This window comes from Amblyraja radiata, chromosome 32, assembly GCF_010909765.2.
Source record: "Amblyraja radiata isolate CabotCenter1 chromosome 32, sAmbRad1.1.pri, whole genome shotgun sequence".
NCBI lineage: Eukaryota > Metazoa > Chordata > Chondrichthyes > Rajiformes > Rajidae > Amblyraja > Amblyraja radiata.
Window position 1 is genome coordinate 12,972,091 of NC_045987.1, and position 22,286 is coordinate 12,994,376.

A 22,286-nucleotide genomic window follows, 5' to 3' on the forward strand; every position below is an offset into this window, starting at 1 on the left:
ACGGCACATGCATCCAATGAAGTTCTGCCGCTCAAAGACACTCACTTGTACCGGAAGGTCATCCTTAAACCACTGGACAGTGGGAGGTGGCACAGCCTCAGACGTGCACTCCAGTGTTAGCTGCTCCTCGGCCATCAGAGTGACCAGCCGGGGATCGCTGGATCCCCTGACATTCGGTGGAACTGTATCAGGGAGACAGAAATACAAGTGAAAGGCGGAGTTGGCGATCAGTCAGTAACCAAGAAGCAGACGAAAGCAACACAGAAAGTGCAACGAAGATAGACACAAAATTTGAATTGTGTGTTGTCCCTACTATTTTTAGTTTTTTGTTTTATTCTGCTTATATGTTTTGTAATCTAATTATTAAATTTTGTAAGGCGTCCTTAAGAGTCTTTGAAAGGCGCCCATAAGTATAATGTTAATAATAATAATAATAATAAATGCTGGAGTAACTCAATGGGACAGGCAGCCTCTCTGGATAGAAGGAATGGGTGACATGGTCTCGATCCAAAATGTCATGCATTCCTACTATCCAGATATGCTGCCTGTCCCGCTGAGTTTCTCCGGCATTTTGTGTCTATCTTCGGTGTAAACCAGCATCTGCAGTTCCTTCCTACACATGAAGTGGAAGCAAGCTACAGACTGACGAATCTGAAGGATATTTGTAAACTGAGTTAATCACATATGCATGGAGCACAATGGATGAAAAGATAGGAGGATATATTGAATGAGATCAAGATAAATGAGGCACAACAGAACAAATTGTCTCTACTTGGTCCATACAGAGTGATAAACAGAATACCCCTTTTCTAAATAGAAAGAAAGTTAGAAATTATCTATTTAACAAGTTTGGTTTTAGTATTAATGTTCACAACGTATAAGACATATATTGAGAGATTCAGGAAGTTAAGCTACAAGGGGCAGAAGCTGTGTGGAATGTGATGTGGGAATGGGCTGGAAGGGTGATGAAGCCTTCAGTGATCTGGAAGACTGGTGTGGAGAGATAGAGTTGATAGATAGATACTAGAAGAAAACCTTGTGGAAGTATAAAGCAGATAAGCGTACCATGTATCTTCACCAGGTGATGCTGCTGATCTTCCCCAGCAGGACTTGTAGCCAGACATGTGTAAAGCCCTGCATCTTCTACCTGTAGTGAACCACACCGTAGTTATCAGTAATGTGACCCATTATTAACAGAGCAGGATTCATCGTTAGAAGCTTTACCTCACATTAATGCTTTCTGCCCGTGTCCATCTAAATGCAAGATTAACCCGTTTCCTATATCAGGCTGGATCATCCAAAACAGATTGGGTCACTGGGCACGTTCTCTCCTTCCAAGTGGAAACCACATGTTAAAATGCTTGTGAGAAGAAGGCAGCACAGTGGCACAGCTGGTTGACCCGCTGCCTCACCGCACCAGAGACCACGGTTCGATCCTGACCTCAGGCGCTTTCTGTGTGAAGTTTCCACATTCTCCCTGTGACCCGTGGGTTTCCACCGGGAGCTACGGTTTCCTCCCACATCCCAAAGACGTGCGGGTTTGGAAGTTGATTGGCCTCTGTCAATTGCTCCTAGTGGTGTAGGGAGTGGATGCAAAAATGGGATAACATAGAACTAGTGTGAGCAGGTGATGGTTGGCGTGGGCTTAATGGGCCAAAGGGCCTGATTCCATGCTGTATCTCTAAACTAAACTAAAAAAGTATGCACATCTGGGACGGTGAGGGAAATACAGCAACCCATCCCTTGTCAGTGTCCCGCTGCAGTGTGTGATGCAGTATCTAGCCCAAGGCGGCATTGATGGGGGAGATGCTGAGATGATTTCACCAGTGGGACAATCTCAAACAAAGGAACATACGTCAGAGATTAGGGGGCAGTCATTTAAAAACAAGGTGTCCAGGAACTACTTATTGCAGAGGTTGGTGAACCTCTACAATTCTCTAACCCAGAGAGAAGAAACTAGATCATTGGGGATATTTAAAGAGGAAGTAAATAATATTTGAATGTTTCAACTGGCCTTCATCGGTGAGGGAATTGAGTCTAGATGTTGGGACTTTGGGTTACAGTTGTGCAAGATGTTGGTGAGGCCGCACTAGGAGCATGCCCTTTGACGGATGCTGCCTGACCCGCTGAGTTCCTCCAACACTTTGTGTTTTACTCAAGATTCCAGCATCGGCAGTTCCTTGTGTGTCCACTTGGACTATTATGTTCACCTCTAAAAGGTGTCAATGGCACGCAAAGTATTTCTAGCGAAGGCAAGAAAGAACGACAGCAAATGAAAACTGGGATATGGATGTAAGAATCATTGACCTGCACGCTTTCTATCCTGAGGATCTTTCCATCGCTCAGCACCAAGCCGATTCCACTGAGAGGGGCCCCATCCCTCAGCCATCTTATTCCGGGAACTGGGATTCCCACTGCCATGCACGTCAGCTCCAGGGGACTGTTCACAACCACGGATACTTCCTGCGTCGTCTCTGACCGAGAAATGTGAGGTGGCTCTACAAACAAAAATGGTTACCGTGAGGTGGCACAGTGGCGCAGCGGTAGAGTTGCTGCCTTACAGCGCCGGAGCCCCGAGTTCGATCCCGACTACGGATGCTGTCTATACGGAGTTTGTACGTTCTCCCCGCGTGACCGCGTGGGATTTCTCCGAGATCTTCGGTTTCCTCCCACACTACAACGTTGTACAGTTTTGTAGGTTAAGTGACTTAGTATAAGTGTAAATTGTCCCTAGTATGTATAGGATCGTGTTAACGTGCGGGGATCACTGGTCGGTGCGGACTCGGTGGGCCGAAGGGCCTGTTTCCCCGCTGTATCTCTAAACTAAACAGCTGAACATGAGTTACCATGTTTACCCACCTATAATTCTTAAATGTAAGTACAATAGCAACCTACATTATTTATCACTGTTCACAAGTTAAAAGACAAGAGTGTTTAATTGTCAATGGAACAATTAACTTCATACTTGCTGCAACTTAACAGACCCACAAACTCAGTAACTCACAGTTTAATATATAATAATGAATAATATAATGTCTGGATTAGAAGGTGTTACCTACAAGGAGAGGGTGGTCAAACTTGGATTTTGTTCTCTGGAACGCCAGAGGTTTAGGGGAGACCTGATGGAAGTATATTAAATTGTGAGAGGCATAGACAGGGTAGACAATCAGAACCTTTTTCCCCAGAGTGGAAACGTCAAGGGTTAGAGGGTCTGACTTTAACGTGAGAGGGACAAAGTTCAAAGGAAATGTCATGGGTGGTTTTTTTTTAAAGAGAGGGTGGTGGTGTCTGGAACGTTCTGTTGGGTGGTGGTGGAGGCAGAGATGGGGGCATTTAAGAGGCTTTTAGGATGGTTCAACTGCTAACATTGATTGCATTTCCCGTTTAATGATGTGCCCATTCACAAATCCAAGCATGCAGGTCACTCACCCATGACCACCAAGCTGAAGTGTTTGGTGGTCTTGCCAACCTCATTGGTGGCAATGCAGGAGTACCAGCCCGAGTCATCCAGGCTGACCGCCGGCAGCTCCAGCCTCATCCCGTGGCTCTCCGTCACCAGCTCATTGAGGACCAGCAGCTCGCCATCCTTCAACCACGAGAACAGAGGGGGTGGGAAGCCACTGGCCTCGCAGGTGAGAGTGACAGAGGTTCCTTGGATGACCAGAACCTCCTCCCTATCTCTGGAGTTTTCAATTCTTGGTGGGACTTGGTTGAATGGGAAGAAGGAAGAACATTTGGTATTAGAAGATAATCCATTAAAGCCTGCCACAAAACTTCAACAATGATTGACATGTTGGGGTCAATCTGGCTCTTTGATTTTGACATTTGTTGTCCAACTTTACCACAGGATATTCATAATACGGCCAGAATTTATAGTCCATCCCTAGCTCTCCAACCCAACACCCCTCTGTCTGGCCACATTGATGAGTCTGGGATCACGCATAAGCAAGATTGGATATCAAAGGTTTAGGGGGTTAAGAGACATGATGAGATGAGAAAGATTTTGAGGTAGAGCGGGAAAAAATTTAATAGGAACTTGAGGGACAACAAAGGGTGGTAGGTATATGGAACGAGCTACCGGAGGAGTCAGTTGAGGCAAGTATTATCACAATGTTTAACAAAACATTTAGACAGATATGATAGGTTTAGAGGGGTATGGGCCAAATGCAGACAGGTGGGACTTATGTAGATGGGGCCTGTTCATTGACATGGGGGCAAGAAAATGGCTCAACTACCTGGGATGGGGCAAACTAAGACTGCAAGCTATCTGGCGCCTTGCAAACATGACCTCCGGTCTTGGGAGAGGCTGGGCAGAGACTTGGGAGTGTGTAACTCCCAAGCATCCTATTTTACTCGGAAAAACAGTCCATTAAACTGGAAGGCTCAGACAAGGTGAGGTGGAAGAATGTTAATAAATCAAGCCTGGACATGAAATGGTCTCATATTCTTCACAAAGCTTTGGTGCAAATGTCAAAGACACACCTTGAATGCACAGGTGGTAATGTCGCTCTGCCACACCTGCCTGACTCCCCGCCACACACGTGTAGCTTCCCGCGTCAGAGACCTGCACCTCCGCGATCCTGGGCGCAAAGGGAGAAACAAGAAACAATGTCTCGTACCAAGAGCAGATGACCACAGACGCAGAAACAAGCTGAACTCAGAACAGAATCTGTGGGGAGAGGGTGCAGAAGAGATTCATCAGGATGTCACCTGGGCTTGCAGACTTGAGTTATAGGGAGAGGTGGAATAGGCTAGTACGTTGTCCCTTTGACCATATTGAGGATTACAAGGCCATGCAAGGACAAGTATGGATAAAGTGAACACCCACAGTCTTTTTCCCAGGGTAGAGGGTTGTAAAACTAGAGGGCATAGGCTAAAGGTGAGAGGGGAAAGATTAAAGAGAAACCTCAGGGGCAACTTTTTCCACTTAGAGGGTGGTCCATATCTAGAATGGGCTGTCAGAAGAAGCTAAGAAGTGGTGACAATAAAAGAGTTTAAATGACATTAGGGCAGATATACGGATATGATGGGTTTGGAGGCAAATGGGACTAGGCCAACACGGTCACCATGGACAGGTTGGGCCGCTCTGCTCAACGATTCCATGAAATAATCTGGTCCTGAAGAAAAGCTACTGACCTCAGAGGTGAAAGTAATTGGTACTGCACACTAGTAGCAAAGTAGTGGTGTCGTTATTTGCAATTAAATTGTACCAGTTATATTCACGCTGAGGAACCTGGATCATTAGGTTACATTGTGGTTTTCCCAGGGAAGGAAAATGAAGAACTAAAGGGCATAGGGCAAAGGGTGAGAGGAAAGATTTAATAGTAACCCGTGGGATAACTTTTTCACACAGCGGGTGGAACGAGGTGCCAGAGGAGTTAGTTGGGGCGGGCACAATAACAACATTTAAAAGACATTGGGACAAGTACAAGAATAGGGTAGGTTTAGAGCAGTGGTTCCCAACCTTTTTTTGGCCATGCCCCACCAAATCACCTCTAAAATCCTGATGCCCCCCCTACACAATAAAGACCTTTTTTACCCAAAAAAAATTATTTACTCAAAATAACATCTGAAATATAAACTACATATGTTTACCTGATGGAAAATCCAAAAAAATATAAATCGAAAATTTGGACCCAGACCTCCTCAGTCGCGCTCAATTGCCCCCCTTAAAAATCAAATTGCCCCCCCTGTGGGGCGTACGCCCCACGTTGGGAACCACTGGTTTAGAGGGATATGAACCAAATGCAGGCAAATGGGACTCGGTTGGATAGGGCGTTTTCATCACCATGCACAAGTGGGGCCAAATGACTGGTTTCCGCACTGTATTGTCTTTTACAGATGCTGTATATTCCTGCCGAATTCAACAATTATTATAACTGAAATATTGGACACAACCAGGCTCCATACCTTCTGTTGCTGTTTTTCAGAGCTTTCTTTCTATTGCTTTAGTGACCAGAAAGGTGATATAAGAAACTGCAGAGGCTGGAATCTTGTGGAAAGCACAAAGTACTGGAGGAACTCATTGGGTCATCGGTGGAAGGAATGGACATATGGTATTATGAGTCGGGACCCTGGTCAAACCAGTCTTTGTGAATAGAAAGGTCTTTATGGAAGACACGGCCAACCAGATGAAGCTTTGCTGGGCATGAGATGACCCAGAGTGGTGGTGGTGAATCTGTGGAATTCACTGCCACAGACGGCTGTGGAGGCCAAGTCAATGGGTATTTTTAAGGCGGAGATGAACAGATTCTTGAATAGGATGTGTCAGGAGTAATGGGGAGAAGGCGGGAGAAGGGGCTGAGAGGGAAAGATAGATCAGCCATGATTGAATGGCGGAGTAGACTTGATGGGCCGAACGGCCTAATTCTGCTGCTGGAACGTATGAACCGCGATAAAGAACTCAAAGCAGAGCATAGCGCGGAGGAGTGTTTGGGGAGTGCGGCTCCCACTGGGTCGACAGCACCTTTACCTCAGGATCCGTGCAGAAGACTGCAGCCTGATGCGGGAGGAGATTGGCAGGGGAAGGCCATCCTTCAGCCAGCTGAGCCGCGGGGGAGGGACGCCAGCGGCTCGACATTCCAGCGTCACCACCGCATTCGGCACGGCCGTGACCATCTCGGGAAGGCCGGGGATGCCGCTGATGTTCGGGGGCACTGCGGGCAGAGAGGGAAACAGACTCACAATCAGGGAGGAGTATCTTTTGGCAACACTGATATGACGCCGGCATTTGCCGAAAAAATCGCCAAGTGGGACAGGCCCTTGTGGGAGGCAAGAGTGGAGATTGCGGGGGGGGGGGGGGGGGCCCTTGATGAGCACCTTTGTTTCATCTCCAGCCACAGGCAGATAAAGGTGTATGGTATGTTTGCCTTCATTGCTAGGGGCATTGAATATAAGCGTCAGAAAGTCACAATACAGCTCTATTGGACATTAGTTAGGCTGCATTTGGAGTATTGTGCCCCTTCGCAGGAAAAATGTGAAGGCTTTGGACAGGGTGCTGAGGAGGTTTACCAGAATGCTGCCTGGTTTAGAGGGTTTCAGCTACAGGGAGACTTGGAAAGACTTGGATTGTTTTCTCATGAACATCAAAGACTTGGCAGAGGTATATAAAATGATGAAAGGCATAGATAGGGTCGAGAGTTGGAACTTTTTTCCAAGGGTGGAAATGTCCGACACTAGAGGGCACAGCTATAAGGTGAGAGAGGGAAAGTTTAATGGAGGTGGGAGGGCTAAGTTTTTTTTACACAGAGAATAGTGATGCCTGGAGTGCACTGTCAGGGATGGTGGTGGAGGCAGATACGAACGACAGTGATGTTTAAGAGGCTTTTGGATAGGCACATGGAAGTGCAGGGAATGGAGGGATGTGGATCATGTACAGACAGACAAGTTCAGTTTAATTTGGCATCATGTTCGGCACAAGCATTGTGGCCCGAAGGGCCCGTTCCTGTGCTGTACTTTTCTATGGTCTACATAGAAAATAGGTGCAGGAGTAGGCCATTCGGCCCTTCGAGCCTGCAGTTACCTACGTTTGAAGTAGTAATGTTTAGCACAGATATTTGATTATTTCACTTGCCCATCACGTTGAGTATAAACAATTTTGCTTCTTCGCCAGCAGGGTTCTGCGCCACACAAGTGTATCTTCCTGCATCTGAGGTCAAGGCTCCCCTTATATGCAAGGAACTTCCATCTGAGGACAACCTACGGAGAGGGAGAGGGAGAGAGAGAAAGAGAGCACTTTTACCACGTAGCATCAGCAGTCTACACTCCTCATTAATTTCACAGACATTTTAAAGGCAATGTGGAACAGCTCAATCAGATCAAAAATTAGGGCAATTTGTAGAGGGATCAACATAAAAAGACAATCAACATTTCCCGACAGCTGTGAGTTTTGTGCTTTCTCTTTGCAATCCCTTTGCACAGTGGCGCAGCAGGTCGAGAGCCGCTGCCTCACAGCGCCAGAGACCCAGGTTCGATCCTGACCTCGGGTGCTACCTGTCTGGGTTTTCTCCGGGTGGCTCAAGTTTGCTGCCACATCCCAAAGATGTGCCGGATGCTGACTAATTGGCCACTGTAAATTGCCCTAACATGTGGATGGGAAAGTGGGACAACATAGAACTCATGTGAATGGGTGATCAATGGTCCGCGTTGACTTGATGGGCCGAAGGGCCTCTTTCTATGCTGTGCCTTTAAACTTAAACTAACTTTAACCAAGAGCACTCGGTGATTGAGTTTCAACCTTTGATTCTGCAACTGTACAACTCAACAAGGTCACCCCTCAGCCTCCTACGCTCCAAAGAAATAGGTCCTAACATGTCCATCCTCTCTTATACTACCACAAGCCCAGTGGAGTTATCTATGTTCAATATCAAAAAAGGGATCGTTTTTCAAAGTAAGATTTGTATAACTAAAACAAAACCAATCAACGGGATATCCAGTTACATCCTGACAATGCCTTTCAGCATTAATTACAAAAAATAAAAAGCTCACTCACTCAATGTGTATTTGGCCAAGTGTTTCCAATGGTTTACTGTCCTTCAACCATTTTAGGGCAGGTTTTGGTTCCCCCAAAGCCACACATTCCAAATTCACATCTTCATTCACCACGGCATCATACTCACTGGGCACATCCGAGCCGAGGATACTCGGTGACACTGGTCGGGAGGAAAATAAATAAGCAACAGTTTCAAAATCAAAGGTTAAGTCTTCTGGATGACGTTTGGATGCCTTGTTACATCATCTTGCAGGAGAGTTTCATGTTCACTTAATATTTTGGGCTCCTCGTCCACTAACTGGTTTTGGACAATGAATGACAGACATCACATTGAGCTCAGTCCATAAGACCATAAGACACAGGAGCAGAATTGGGCCCTTCGAGACTGCTCCATCGAGTCCCATCCTGAGTGCGCAGCTCTCTCACCTCTGGATCTGTGCTACTGTGTGCACATGCCCCATACCAGAGACCTCAGGAGAAAACCCAGGCCTGCATGCCAGGGCAATCCCAAGTGAAAATACAGCTGCACTTCACACAAGGTGGGAGGGTTCACTCTTTATTTATTACTCAGTGGTCATCGGTAACCAATTGTGGGACCTTACAGTGCACACACCTCCTGCTACATCTCCCACATTTCAATAATACGTGGTTGATTGTAAAGCAGCTTGGGGCATCTGGAGGTTATGAAAGGTGCTACATAAATGCAGGTCATCCTTTACCAACATGGCTACCAGCCTTCTCAGCACAGTTGGATAGTGCTTATTTTTGGAGTCAGAATGGTGCTGGTAGGCATATAGTTTCTTGCTGTTGGTGTCTATGGCCAATCGTCATCCTATCAGCTGCTTAAAGGCCTGACCGCCTACTCTTACCTAATACATTTCATTTATATTAAACTTTGGAAATCTTTTGTAATATTAAAAGTTTTTTTAAAATGGAAGGTCTACTTTTTAACTGTTTAGAGGAGCCCATCATTAAAAAAACCTGCCCTGGCTCTGGAGAGCTTCCTATTTGGTGTGAATGAGTATAGGTGCCTTACCTTGGACGATGAGGGTGTAATGGCGGCGGATCTCACCCTCGCCATTCCTCGCCAGGCAGGTGTAGTTCCCACCCTGGGCAGGCTGTAGTTGGTCCGTCTGCAGGCTGGTGCCGCTGGGCAGGATGTGCCAGTCCAGTCTGTTGCTGCTCTCTGTCAAAACGGTTACAGCACCGTGAGGGAAAGGAACTGGAAACACAGCAGAGTCAACTGGAACACGTACTCCATTACTTTGTAGCACCTTGGTTAGTAAAGGGCCTGTCCCACTTGCCGATTTTCTTTCGGCGACTGCCGGCGTCATATCAGGGTCGCCAAAAGATTTTGAACATTTCAAAATCCAGCGGCGACTAAAAAAAATGTTGCCACACGTGAAAAAACACCGAGCGTCAATACGTCATCACGCTGCGCCCTGGCGCGTCACCACCGCGCCACGCCGCGTCACCACCGAGTCACCACCGAATCACCACCGCGTCACCACCGCGTCACGCCGCGTCACGCCGTGACTTTTTCGGCGATCTGATACGTCAGTCAATGATGCCGGCAGTCGCCGAAAAAAATCGCTAAGGGTGTCAAAGGGCGTAAACTAGTACTTTGATCAGTGAGGGTGTAAGGGCATAAAATAAACAAATACTTTGATTAGTAAGGGCATCAAAGAGCGTAAGGGTATAAACAAGAATCTTGATTCGTAAGGGCATCAAAGGTTCTGGGGTGAAGGCAGGAGAATGGGGTTGAGAGGGTAAAATAGATCAGCCATGATCGAATGGCAGAGCAGGCTAGAGGGGCCACATGTCGTAATTCTACTCCTATATCCCATGATCCAACAGATCCATGAGCAGTGAGCCACACAGCCCACTGTGCCTGTCCAGGCTCATTCACCGACCCTCCAAATAGTCGCATGCTCCTCTTTTTACCCCAAGCCCATGATTTCCTTTAGTTTAGTTTAGAGATAAGATTAGTTTCCAGAACCAGGGGTCAATGTTTAAGAATAAGGGGTAGGCCATTTAGGACTGAAATGAGGAAAGACTTCTTCACCCAGAGAGTTGTGAATCTGTGGAATTCTCTGCCACAGAAGGCAGTGGAGGCCAATTCACTGGATGTATTCAAGAGAGAGTTAGATTTAGCTCTTAGGGCTAACGGAATCAAGGGATATGGGGAGAAAGCAGGAACAAGGTACTGATTTTGGATGATCAGCCAAGATCATATTGAATGGGGGTGCTGGCTCGAAGGGCCAAATGGCCCAATCCTGCACCTATTTTCTATTTTTCTATGTTTCTGTACAGCATGGACACAAGCCCTTCGGCCAACCGACTCCACGCCAACCATCAATCATTTGTTCACACTGCTTCTATTTCATTCCACTTTCTCATCCACTCCCTACGCACTAGGGACAATTTCACAGAGGCCAGTTAACCTACAAACCCGCACGTCTTTTGAATGTGGGAGAAAACCAGAGCAATCACAGGGAGTATGTGCAAGCTCCACACAGACAGCACCCGACGTCAGGATCCAACTTGGGTCTCTGGCGCTGGGCAGCAGCAGCTCTACCAGCTGAGCCACTGGTACTGCACTATCCCCATGTTCCTGACAAGATTTATAACTCAAATATTTTGGAGTATTTCTGTAAACATCGTTTTTTGGGCATTGTCTCGGTGTTGCTTGTGGAACCAGTTGTGCCCCAAGTTGATTAACTTGCCTCCTGTATTTCAAGCTTCAAAAGGCATTTCACTGACTCCTGCCAGCTTTCAGGATAGACCATGATTGTACGTACGTCTTTGTCTCTGACAGGTATCCTGCTCAGTCCTACCTATTGATTGCCCATCTTTCTGCCAGGTGATGGTGGGTGGCGGGACCCCCGTGGCGTGGCAGGAGAGGACCAGGGCACTGCCAGCGACCTGAACGACCACTTCATGCTGAGGCTCTTCAAACGCCGGCGGGGCTGAAACAAGAGAGAATAATGGATAGACCGATGAGCAATAACTTCAGTAATTCCCATCAAATCAGAAGCCAACCATTTGATGCATCTTTTAACTTTTGCCCTGTTCAACGTTTGCTTGGCAACTTGTTGCTATTGTAAATCTTTGGAACAGAGGACATTACAGCACAGGAACAGACAAGAAGCGTTCCCTCTGTAGCACAGCACGTCCTGTGTTCCAAACAAGGGAATTCATATCAAATGACACACCAAACATAATACTGTACAGCACAGGTACAGGCCATTTGGCCCGCAATGTCCATGCTGAACATGATGCCAACATGTTATACTAATCTCCTCTGTCTGCATGTGATCCATATCCCTCCATTCCCTGCCTATTTAAATGCCTCTTAAACGCCACTTCGTACCCGCCTCCACCACCAACCCTGGCAGCACGTTCCAGGCACCCACCAATCTCTGTGTAAAAAACTTGCCCCATGCATCTCCTTTAAAATGTTCCCCTTTCACCCTCAACTTATGCCCTCTAGTCTTTGACATTGTCACCCTCTCTATGCCTCTCATGGCTGTATATACCTCTATCAGGTCTCCCCTCGGCCTCTGGCACTCCAGAGAAAATAACCCAGATTTATCCAATTTCTCTTGATAGCGAATACCTTCTAATCCAAGCAGCATTCTGGTAAACCTTTTCTTTACCATCTCCAAAGCCTCCACATCCTTCCTGTGGTGCATCTCTACATTGTTCCTTTTCATAAAACTCGATTAGCTTTTCAAAAGGAAGCGTGTGGAGGCTTTGGAGAGGATGCAGAACGCTGCTTGGATTAGAATCTATTAGCTAGGTTCAAGGATCAAAGGTATTTTATTATCACGTTTACCAATTAAGGTTACAGTGAAATTTGATTTACCATACTAAACAAAGCAACAAGACTTTTAAAGAACTTTCTGCCACAGAAGGCAGTGGAGGCCAATTCACTGGATGTTTTCAAGAGGCAGTTAGATATGCCTCTCAGGGCTAACGGAATCAAGAGATATGGGAAAAAGCAGGAACAGGGTACTGATTTTGGATGATCAGCCATGATCATATTAAATGGCGGTGCTGGCTGGAAAGGGCCGAATGCCTCACCGATTTTCTATGTTTCTATGAAATTAGACAAACAATTAAAATTGTTTATAATAAGCGATGTTCAAGAAGGAACTGCAGATGCTGGAAAATCGAAGGTAGACAAAATTGCTGGAGAAACTCAGCGGGTGCGGCAGCATCTATGGAGCGAAGGAAATAGGCAACGTTTCAGGCCGAAACCTTTCTTCAGGCTTATAATAGGCAGCTTATAATAAGCGAACTTGTTTGATTTGAATGATGGTATCAGTCATGAGGTAAAGTTAAGAGCACCTCAACAAGTTTGGCCGTGTCTGTGTGGTATATCAGTAGCCAGCTACATCAGCCAGTACCCAATGGAGGAGGGATGTGAGGGACTGATACCCTATCCCAAACTACATCACTGCACCTTCAGGCAATGTTTGTAAGAAGAATGCCCACTTCCACTTTCCCAACAAAGGAACAATCTGTGATACAAGAAGCCAACTAACATGGAGATGCCAACCAACATGGAAGATGGTGAGAGGGTGTGGTGGTCATAGGTCATAGGTGGTTTCAGGAGGGTGAGGACAGGGCAGATCTTTTGCTGTGTTTTAGGATTTGAGGAATCTTATACTTCAATGGTCCTTCCTTATAGCATTCTCTGCCACAGAATGTAGTTGAGGCCAGTTCGTTGGTTACATTTAAGAGGGAGTTAGATGTGGCCCTTGTGGCTAAAGGGATCAGGGGGTATGGACAGAAGGCAGGTACAGGATACTGAGTTGGATGATCAGCCATGATTATATTGAATGGCATTGCAGGCTCCAAGGGCCGAATGGCCTACTCCTGCACCTATTTTCTATGTTTCTATAAGAAGGAAGAGAGAACGGCAAGGCTGCAGACTAATGTAGACCATGATAGGATGTGGATTGCTCAGGTTCAAGATCCAGACTCTTGGTAGGTTGCACAGAGACATTTGGTCGGGTCTTCTGGAACAGATGGAGAACAGTTCCAGAGGTGGAGAAGCTTTAACTTGAAAAAAACACCTTGACTGCCCACGGAGTGGAGAAAGAAACCATCATCATCCTTCCCACCAGAGAGCAGGTGTCTCAACCCAGTGGGAGAACACCGAGGACATCCTTTCTCAGGTACACAAAAATGCTGGAGAAGCTCAGCGGGTGCAGCAGCATCTATGGAGTGAAGGAAATATGCAACGTTTCGGCCCGAAACGTTGCCTATTTCCTTCGCTCCATAGATGCTGCTGCACCCGCTGAGCTTCTCCAGCATTTTTGTGTACCTTCGATTTTCCAGCATCTGCAGTTCCTTCTTAAACACATCCTTTCTCAGCTCTGGCCAATTCACTTCCTGGACATCACGAGCCCCGATATGCACTTAGATACACGGTTCGTGTCACAGTCCAGCAGATGATGTTGGCACAGAGAAGGCATCCAACATTTCAGGGAGAGCAGGAACATGGTATTGAGATAAAGCATCAGTCCCACGTACTAAATGAAAGAATAGAACGGATGAGCCGGATGGGGGACTTTTCAATGTTTCTAGGCTTCATCCATAATTGAATGCATAGACATTTAAGCTTGCCAGGACCAGGAAAGAGAACTGAACTGGTCCATTTTACCAGCTCACACTCCATTACACTCTCACTTAGTGGGGTGTGCCTATACCCCAACATGTAAGTTGGGATACCAATGTCCTAACTGGAAGGAAGCAACAATAAATAAACTAATTTGGGTCTTTGGCTGCTTCCAAAATCCACCTTGATGTGGTTCCTATTCTCAGTGTTCATTATTCTGATGAAGCAACCTAAAAGATTGATTACAGATATTTAAGTCCAATACACAGATCAAACATAGACAGGGACTGTAGACCAAAACATAGACTGTAAACCCTAACCCCCCTCCCCCTCCCCTGACTCTCAGTCTGAAGAAGGCTCTTGACCTGAAACATCACCCATTCCTTCTCTCCAGAGATGCTGCCTGTCTGATTGGGATGATCAGCCATGATCACATTGAAGGGCCGAATGGCCTACTCCTGCACCTGTCGTCTATTGTCTGTCCCGCTGAGTTACTCCAGCATTTTGTGTCGATCTTCAGTTTCAAACCAGCATCTGCAGTTCCTTCCTACACACAGATTAGACAAGTGCTTGATACTCCACATGCACCCTGACCTTACCGTGAACATTCAACCTGAAGGTCCTTTTCACATGTCCTGCCAAGTTTGTGACTTTACATGTGTATTGTCCAGAATCCGTGACCTGAAACCAGATGAAGCCAAAATAGAGTTAGATGAAGGATGTGTAGCTCTTGTATATATGGAGCTTGAAAGAGTAAGAGGAAAATTCAGTCACAAAAATAATTCAGAAACACAAGTGCCAAAAAATTAATCAGAAACTTATAAACAGAAAAATGGGGTAAATAGTCATGTCAGTACATTGTACTCAGTCTTCTAAAATTAATTCCAAGAGTCTGTGAGATGGGACACCAGAAAAGCATCATAACGTCAGACAGCACGGAAACCGTTTTTTCAGCCCAACTCGTCCATGCTGACCAAGTTGCCCCATCTAAACTAATCCCATTTGCCCATGGTTTGGCCCATATCCTTCTAAACCTTTCCGATCCATGTCCCTGCCCAAATGTCTTTTAAATGTTATTGTACCTGCCTCAACTACCTGTTCTATTTATAATTATGTTCAACCGAGTTCAAATGTGAGGTGACATTACCCGCAAATGATAATACTAATTGACTTTGAATAGGCTTTTGGACAGATATAAGGTGGACCGGAAGGCCTGTTTAGGTGCGGTACAGCTCTCTGACTATGTCCATGCTAACTATCATGAATCCATGTGAACAAGTAACAATTAAATAGTTACTAAATACTGGAGTAACTCAGCGGGACAGGCAGCATCTCTGGAGGGAAGGAATGGGTGTTCAAGAAGGAACTGCAGATGCTGGAAAATCGAAGGTAGACAAAAATGCTGGAGAAACTCAGCGGGTGAGGCAGCATCTATGGAGCGAAGGAGATAGGCAATGTTTCGGGCCGAAACCCTTCTTCAGAAGGAATAGGTGACATTTCGGGTCGAGACCCTTCTTCAGAAGGAATAGGTGACGTTTCGGGTCGAGACCCTTCTTCAGACTCAGAGTCAGGGGAGAGGGAGACATAGAGATATGGAATGGTAAGGTGTGAAAAGGTGATCAAGGGGTAAGGTGACAAGGAGGCTTACAATCAGTAATATTTCATCAGGAGGACAATGAAACTGGTCAGAAAACCAGGATGGGGGAGGACGGAGAGAGAGAATGGGAAAGCAAGGGTTACTTGATTTGAGGGAAATCAATATTCATACCACTGGGTTGTAATCCGCACAAACGAATGATGAGGTGCTGTTCCTCCAATTTGTGTTGGGCCTCACTCTGAGGAGGCCCAGGACGGAAAGCTCAGTGTGGGAATGGGAGGAGGAGTTAAAAGTGTTTAGCAACCAGGAGATCTGGTAGGCCTAGGCAAATAGCTCATGTTTGAAATACCGAACACGGACATTACCTGAACATCCTCAATGTGGAGTGTCTGGCCCTCGGGGCGGATGCGAGGGACATCTCCAAAGGGCAGCTGGTGGTCATTCAGGTACCACACGATGGTAGAAACTGGAATGGTAGCATCGGACTCACATCTGAGAGCGACGTTTTCCCCAACACGGACTGTGATGGTGTCCGAGTATCGATCGCCATCTTGTTTGATGGTGGGCGGGGCTTTGAAGCAGAAAATTTAGAAGACATTGACTAAAAATTAATATACCATCTGTGAGTGTAAACGGTTGCATCCAAAGCAGTTTCCACATCTTGCTTAGATCTACCCTTCTCTCTTCTTCATCCATAAGATTAACTGTGAACACCTGGGTGGCACGGTGGCGCAGTGGTAGAGTTGCTGCCTTACAGGCCCGGGTTTGAACCTGACCACAGGTGCTGTCTGTACAGACTTTGTCCATTCTCCCGGTAACTGCGTGGGTTTTCTCCAGGTGCTCTGGTTTCCTCCCACATTCGAAAGACGTACTTGATGGCGCTGTATCTCTACGGTCTAAATACTAAATCGGGTTATTAGGCTGATGTACCCTTCTCCGAGGGTCTCCACTTTGACGTTGCGGAAGCCTACATGTGCCTGAGATCCTGAGAGCGAAACCCTCTGGAGCTGTGCTCCTGGCAGGATCTATGACCTTGGTGGGCAGGTCGAGGGGGGGTGGTCCTGACAAAGCGCGGTCCAAGAAGAAGAGCTCAACGTTGAAACAGGCAGAGCAGGGTGGTGGCAGGCTAGTGGGTGGAGCACCACAATGGCTGAGAAAGCTGCAGCTCGGAGCGACTCCCAACCGCGGTGGAGTCCATGCTGGTAGACCCGGGTTTGTCTCAGTCAAGGACAGTGTGGTGGCTGTCCCTGCACCAGTCTCCCTCCCCACGGTAAAAGTCGGCACGCATGGGCGTCCACCTGAACGGACATAAAGTCTGCGACTCCAGGATCGGCCTCTCCAGCCATCACAAGGCCCATAGTAAGAACTCACCTGGAGGATAATCATACTCAACCCATTGATCATCAGTTGTGATGTGGTGTCTCTCCACCATGGAATAATTTGTAACTTTGTCAATGCCCCATATGTGGCGACTCTTTGCATTCTTGCGTATGCAAAACAAAGAATCTCACCGTGACATGTCACTGGTGATAATAAAGTATCATTCATTCACTCACTCACTCACTCATTCACTCATTCACTCACTCACTCACTCACTCACTCACTCACTCACTCATGCAGGCAGGCCATCGCACGCACGAAGCACGCATGCATGCAGGCAGGGCACGCACGCACGCACGAACGCACGCACGCATCTACTCATGCATGCAGTCACTCACTCACTCATTCATTCACTCACTCATTCACTCACTCACTCATTCATTCATTCACTCACTCATTCACTCACTCACTCATTCACTCACTCACTCATTCACTCACTCATTCATTCACTCACTCATTCACTCATTCATTCATTCATTCATTCATTCACTCACTCACTCACTCACTCATTCATTCACTCACTCACTCACTCATTCATTCATTCATTTACTCATTCATTCATTCATTCATTCATTCACTCACTCACTCACTCACTCATTCATTCACTCACTCATTCATTCATCTTGTCGGTCAGAGAGCTTTACTGGGGCTATGACTGGGATGGGCCCAATTTAGAGTGTAGATGGTGTTTATGGATGCCATTAGTGCTATTCTTTCAGTGGCTGGTCTCTACGTGTCCTGTTAAGCATCTACTCCCCACATACATATGGGCGATGGAACTTACTGTTCACGTGGAGGTGGATGTGCTTCTCATCACTGCCGGCTGCGTTGGTAGCAACACAGGTGTATTTGCCGCTGTGCTCAGTCCTTGCTCTGGGAATCTGAAGGACATGATCACCTGGAACGGAGATGGGAAGAAATGATCAAAGAACATGCTACTGTTGTCCAAAGAGACAACTAAAATAACACACAAAATAATCTGTTCTGCTAAATTGTAGAAACAGTGGTTTGCTCCTTGGGTTAATCTGTGTTGGGTTTGCACGTTCTCCCTGTGACCACGTGCTTCAGTTTCCTCCCACTTCCCAACGATGTGCAGGTTTGTAGGTTAATTGGCCTCTGTAAATTGTCCCTAACTTGCAGGGAGTGGATGAGAAAGTGGGATAAGATAGAATAGTGTGATCGGGTAATCGAAGGGTGATGTGGACCCGGTGGGCCAAAGGACATACTTCCATGCTGTGTCTTTACATTTAAACTAAACTTAATCAAGAGCCATTTGTGATTGAGATTCAGTCTTTTGATCTTCCTCTGATGTGCTTACAGGGGAATTCCAGGTTTCCATATTCAAGAGAATGCATCCTGTTATCACTTCGTTTGCTTTTAAAAACGATATTTGTGCAAGTCGTGTAGGCTTTTCATTTAAAACTATGTCTCGTCAGAACAAACATGTAGCATCTTCCTGAGGCACAATGCTGTGTACAGTTCCCTGCTGGGCCCTCTAATGTTAAATGGCTCTACCCTGAGAACAAGACTGTGCATTCACCCTATCTATTACCCTCGTGATTTTATTAACATCTATAAAATCAAAATCGGAAGCTGGAATCTCCCTAAATACAGCATTGGTGGAGGAATAGACAGACATTTCAGGTCAGGACCTTTCTCCAGTGACATCATGAATTGTAGAAGGGGGGGCTATGGATAGCCTCCTCCAAATTGACACGGCTTGGCTTGGATGTGGAAAGAATGTTTCCACTGGTGGGAGAGTCCAGGATCAGAGGTCGTAGCCTCAGATTTAGAGGGCGCTCTTTTAGAAAGGAGGTGAGGAGGAACTTCTTTAGTCAGAGGGTAGTTAATCTGTGGAATTCTTTGCCACAGAGGGCTGTAGGAGGCCAAGTCAGTGGATATTTTTAAGGCAGAGATAGTCAAATTCTTGATTGTAACGGGTGCCAAGGGTTATGGGGAGAAGGCAGGAAAATGAGAGGAGGAGGCTGAGATCAGCCATGATTGAATGACGGAGTAGATTCGATGGGCCAAATGGCCTAAATCTACTCCTACTGTATAACTTGTGAACTTGTGAGAGGTGACAGGGCGGCCTGCTCCGCCCATGCCCACTCTGGCTTTTCTTGTCACCTGGGAGAAAGAGGATGTCAGCGCTGAACTGCAGTAGGACTCCGTTTCTGTGCCACGTTACGTCTGCTGCAGGAACTGCCCGGGATTCACACGTCAACCAAACGGGATTGTTCACCACAACGTTCACACTCTCAGGATTGGGGCCGAGAACTGCTGGAGGCACTGCAGAGAGAAGATAGACACAGAAAGCTGGAGTAACTCGGCGGGTCCGACAGCATCTCTGGAGAAAAGGAATAGGTGACATTTCGGCTCGACACCCTTCTTCACGCAGGCTCAGTTCCTTTCTACACAGAGAGAAGCAAGATGTGAATCAGGGCTGCCTGGTCCCGGCACCAACACCAGCCTCCACATTCCACAGGACCAACGCGATCAGAATGTCCTACCTTCATTTATGAAATGATTTGTTCAAAAAGGTAAATATTAACCTACAACAAATATGCATCAAATTTATTTGCCTTTATTAATATTATGATTTTATGACACAGATGTAGGTAGAGAATAGATAAATTACTGGAAAATATCTTATGTCATTACTGTGTGTTTGCATCTGTCTCCATCTTAGATTGTGTCATAGACCTGTACAATACGAGAACAAGCCATTCAACACATCTTGTCCATGCATCATGACAAGAATGCATATTGAGCTAATCCCATTTGGCTGCATCTGGCTGCTCTCCAAACCACTCCCATCCATTTATCTGTCCAAATGCCTTTTAAAAAGCACAATTGAATCCACTTCTATAGCTTTCTCTGGTAGCTCTTCCAGATATGGGCTACTCTCTGAGTGAAAAAGTTGCCCATGAGATCCCTTTTAAATCCCCTTTCATCTTAAGCCTATGATCTCTTAATTTTGGAGTCCTTTACGCTGGGAGAAATACTGCGAGCATTCACATTATCTTGTGCACATCAATAAGGTCACACCACAGCCTCCTGTGCCCCAAAGAATAAGTTCCACTCTATCTAACCTCTCCCTATAAGTCAAGCCCACAAGCCCAGGTAAGATCCTGGTGAAAAGTCATGCTCCTGATAAAGATGCAGGAAGCTCAGAGGAACTACTGCTGGCATGGTATTAATAAAATTAAGAATGTCAGGAATGGAAATAGAGATGAAAAAACTAATGGTGAAACTTATCTCATAAATGAAAAGCTTTTCACAGATGCTCTATACATCTTTGACTAGTGCATTGTAATGCGGAGACCCAATTCCCTAAATTGATATGTTTGATTAAATATTAGTACATTAAATACACTGCCTAAACTTCATCACATTGGCATTGGGTCCAGGTCTTTCCTGTGCTGCAGAAATATATTTTAGCATGGTTTCCTATGTGAAAAGCACAGGGTCTGTTATGTTCCTGATACTGATAGTATGGCCCCTCCACCATCACTAAAGACTCACGGTCTCAACATTGTGAAAGCTGTTAAGCTCTTCTCCCTGTGACCTCGTGGGTTTTCTCTGGGTGCTCCAGTTTCCTCCCACACTCCAAAGACACATAGGTTTGTAGGTTAATTGGCTTCTGTAAATTGTCCCTAGTGTGTAGGATAGTACTAACGTACAGGCTGGTCGCCACGGGCTCGGTGGCCAAAGGGCCTGTTTCCACACTGTATCTCTAAAGTCTAAGGCAGGTTTTCAAAAAGCAAAGGCCATTACCTTGAATGCGGAGACTGAAACGTCTCTCTGTAGATCCCGTTGGGTTTTCTGCAATGCAAATATGGTCACCTGTGTCAGATAGCTGCACCGAGTGAATCTGCAGAAGAAGAATCAAACGCAACGGGTCGGTCAATCGGAAGACAACTCAGCATGGCTCACGGAATGGAAAAATGCTCACCGGGTCTGATCCCAGCAGGTACATTCATTGTGAGAACAGGACCAATCTCTACAACCTTTCTAATGTGCTCCGCCATTCAGGAAGGCTTCTGCTAACTTGTACCAAATCCTATACCGCAGTGGCACAGCTGGTGGAGCTGCCTGCTCACGGTGCCAGACACCCTGATACATGGTTCCACCAAGATGCAGGACAGAACACCACAGGAGAACCTTCTTACCTGTGGCTATCAAACTGTACAACTCCTCCCCCTTCTGCAGTGGGATAGAGTGAGACTGACTCTCCTCCCCCCCCCCCCCCCCTCACAATCTTTGCACATGCCCAATCCTTTCCACTCGTCACTTTCATTTCATGTTTCACGTATTTTTGTGTTTTTATGACTGTTGGCAGATCGATTTCCCTGCTGGGATAACTAAAGTTGTATATCATATCATGTCGTACATGTCCTGCTGGTATTAGATGTCCCAACATATATCGCTTCATCCTATTGCACCCATCATTCTAGTTCCTCCAGCTTGGGAAAACTGTCCCTCAACGTCCATCTTGTCAATCCTTCCCAGGAGACACAAGGAACTGCAGATGCTGTAATCTTGAGCCCCCCCCTAAAACACGAAAGTGCTGGAGGAACTCAGGCAGCATCTGTGGACGGAAAGGACAGGCGACGTTTCTGGTGGGGACCCTTCTTCAGACTCGGTTTTCCGAAAGTAATTATATCTCAATTAAATGATTATACAATGCAATTATTCGTCTGATCTCCAGAGGTCTCACCTGGAGGATTTTGCCACCGTCGAGACGTTGATGCCTCCGATCTGTAGTGATGGGCTGCCCGTCTCTCAGCCAGGTAATGGAAGGTTCCGGGCTCCCAATTGCCATACAACGCAGTTGGATTGTTGCGTTGACAGTCAGCGTAATCTCCTCTCCAAACCCCTCGCCTCCTGCAGGAATGGTGGGAGGGACTGGACAGGGTGAGAGGAGCTGGTTACTGATTTACAAAAGACAGGTCACAAATAATAATATTTCATTCTTGTAACTAGGAATGGTTGGGATTCATTAGGAAACCAGGTGGAATGAAACAATTATATTTGGCCTGAAATTTAGTAAAACTCAATTTAATCGGCACCCGGGAGACTTTGGTTTTGCCGGAGGGTGGATAATCTGGACTACTGGACATTATTCCTATTCATATACCAATACATTAGTCTATTCATGTCTTTCTCGGTGTTACACAGCTGCGTAA

General features: G+C 46.3%; 1 protein-coding gene across 4 annotated transcripts in view; it reads right to left on the reverse strand.

The window, feature by feature from the left end:
* The window catches only part of hmcn2 (hemicentin 2), a 247,232-nt gene that overhangs the window by 54,825 nt on the left and 170,121 nt on the right, over positions 1 to 22,286 (reverse strand). For all 4 annotated transcript variants that reach the window (XM_033049217.1, XM_033049218.1, XM_033049219.1 and 1 more), the window contains 16 exons: positions 21,818 to 22,005; positions 20,875 to 20,971; positions 19,225 to 19,386; positions 17,882 to 17,995; positions 16,083 to 16,288; positions 14,720 to 14,801; positions 11,329 to 11,460; positions 9,528 to 9,677; positions 8,492 to 8,651; positions 7,574 to 7,698; positions 6,473 to 6,656; positions 4,483 to 4,580; positions 3,430 to 3,705; positions 2,308 to 2,498; positions 1,066 to 1,147; positions 46 to 182 (listed from right to left, as the gene is read on the reverse strand). In XM_033049217.1, the coding sequence (XP_032905108.1) occupies positions 46 to 182; positions 1,066 to 1,147; positions 2,308 to 2,498; positions 3,430 to 3,705; positions 4,483 to 4,580; positions 6,473 to 6,656; positions 7,574 to 7,698; positions 8,492 to 8,651; positions 9,528 to 9,677; positions 11,329 to 11,460; positions 14,720 to 14,801; positions 16,083 to 16,288; positions 17,882 to 17,995; positions 19,225 to 19,386; positions 20,875 to 20,971; positions 21,818 to 22,005 (2,384 nt within the window). The remainder of the gene's footprint in view (positions 1 to 45; positions 183 to 1,065; positions 1,148 to 2,307; positions 2,499 to 3,429; positions 3,706 to 4,482; positions 4,581 to 6,472; positions 6,657 to 7,573; positions 7,699 to 8,491; positions 8,652 to 9,527; positions 9,678 to 11,328; positions 11,461 to 14,719; positions 14,802 to 16,082; positions 16,289 to 17,881; positions 17,996 to 19,224; positions 19,387 to 20,874; positions 20,972 to 21,817; positions 22,006 to 22,286) is intronic.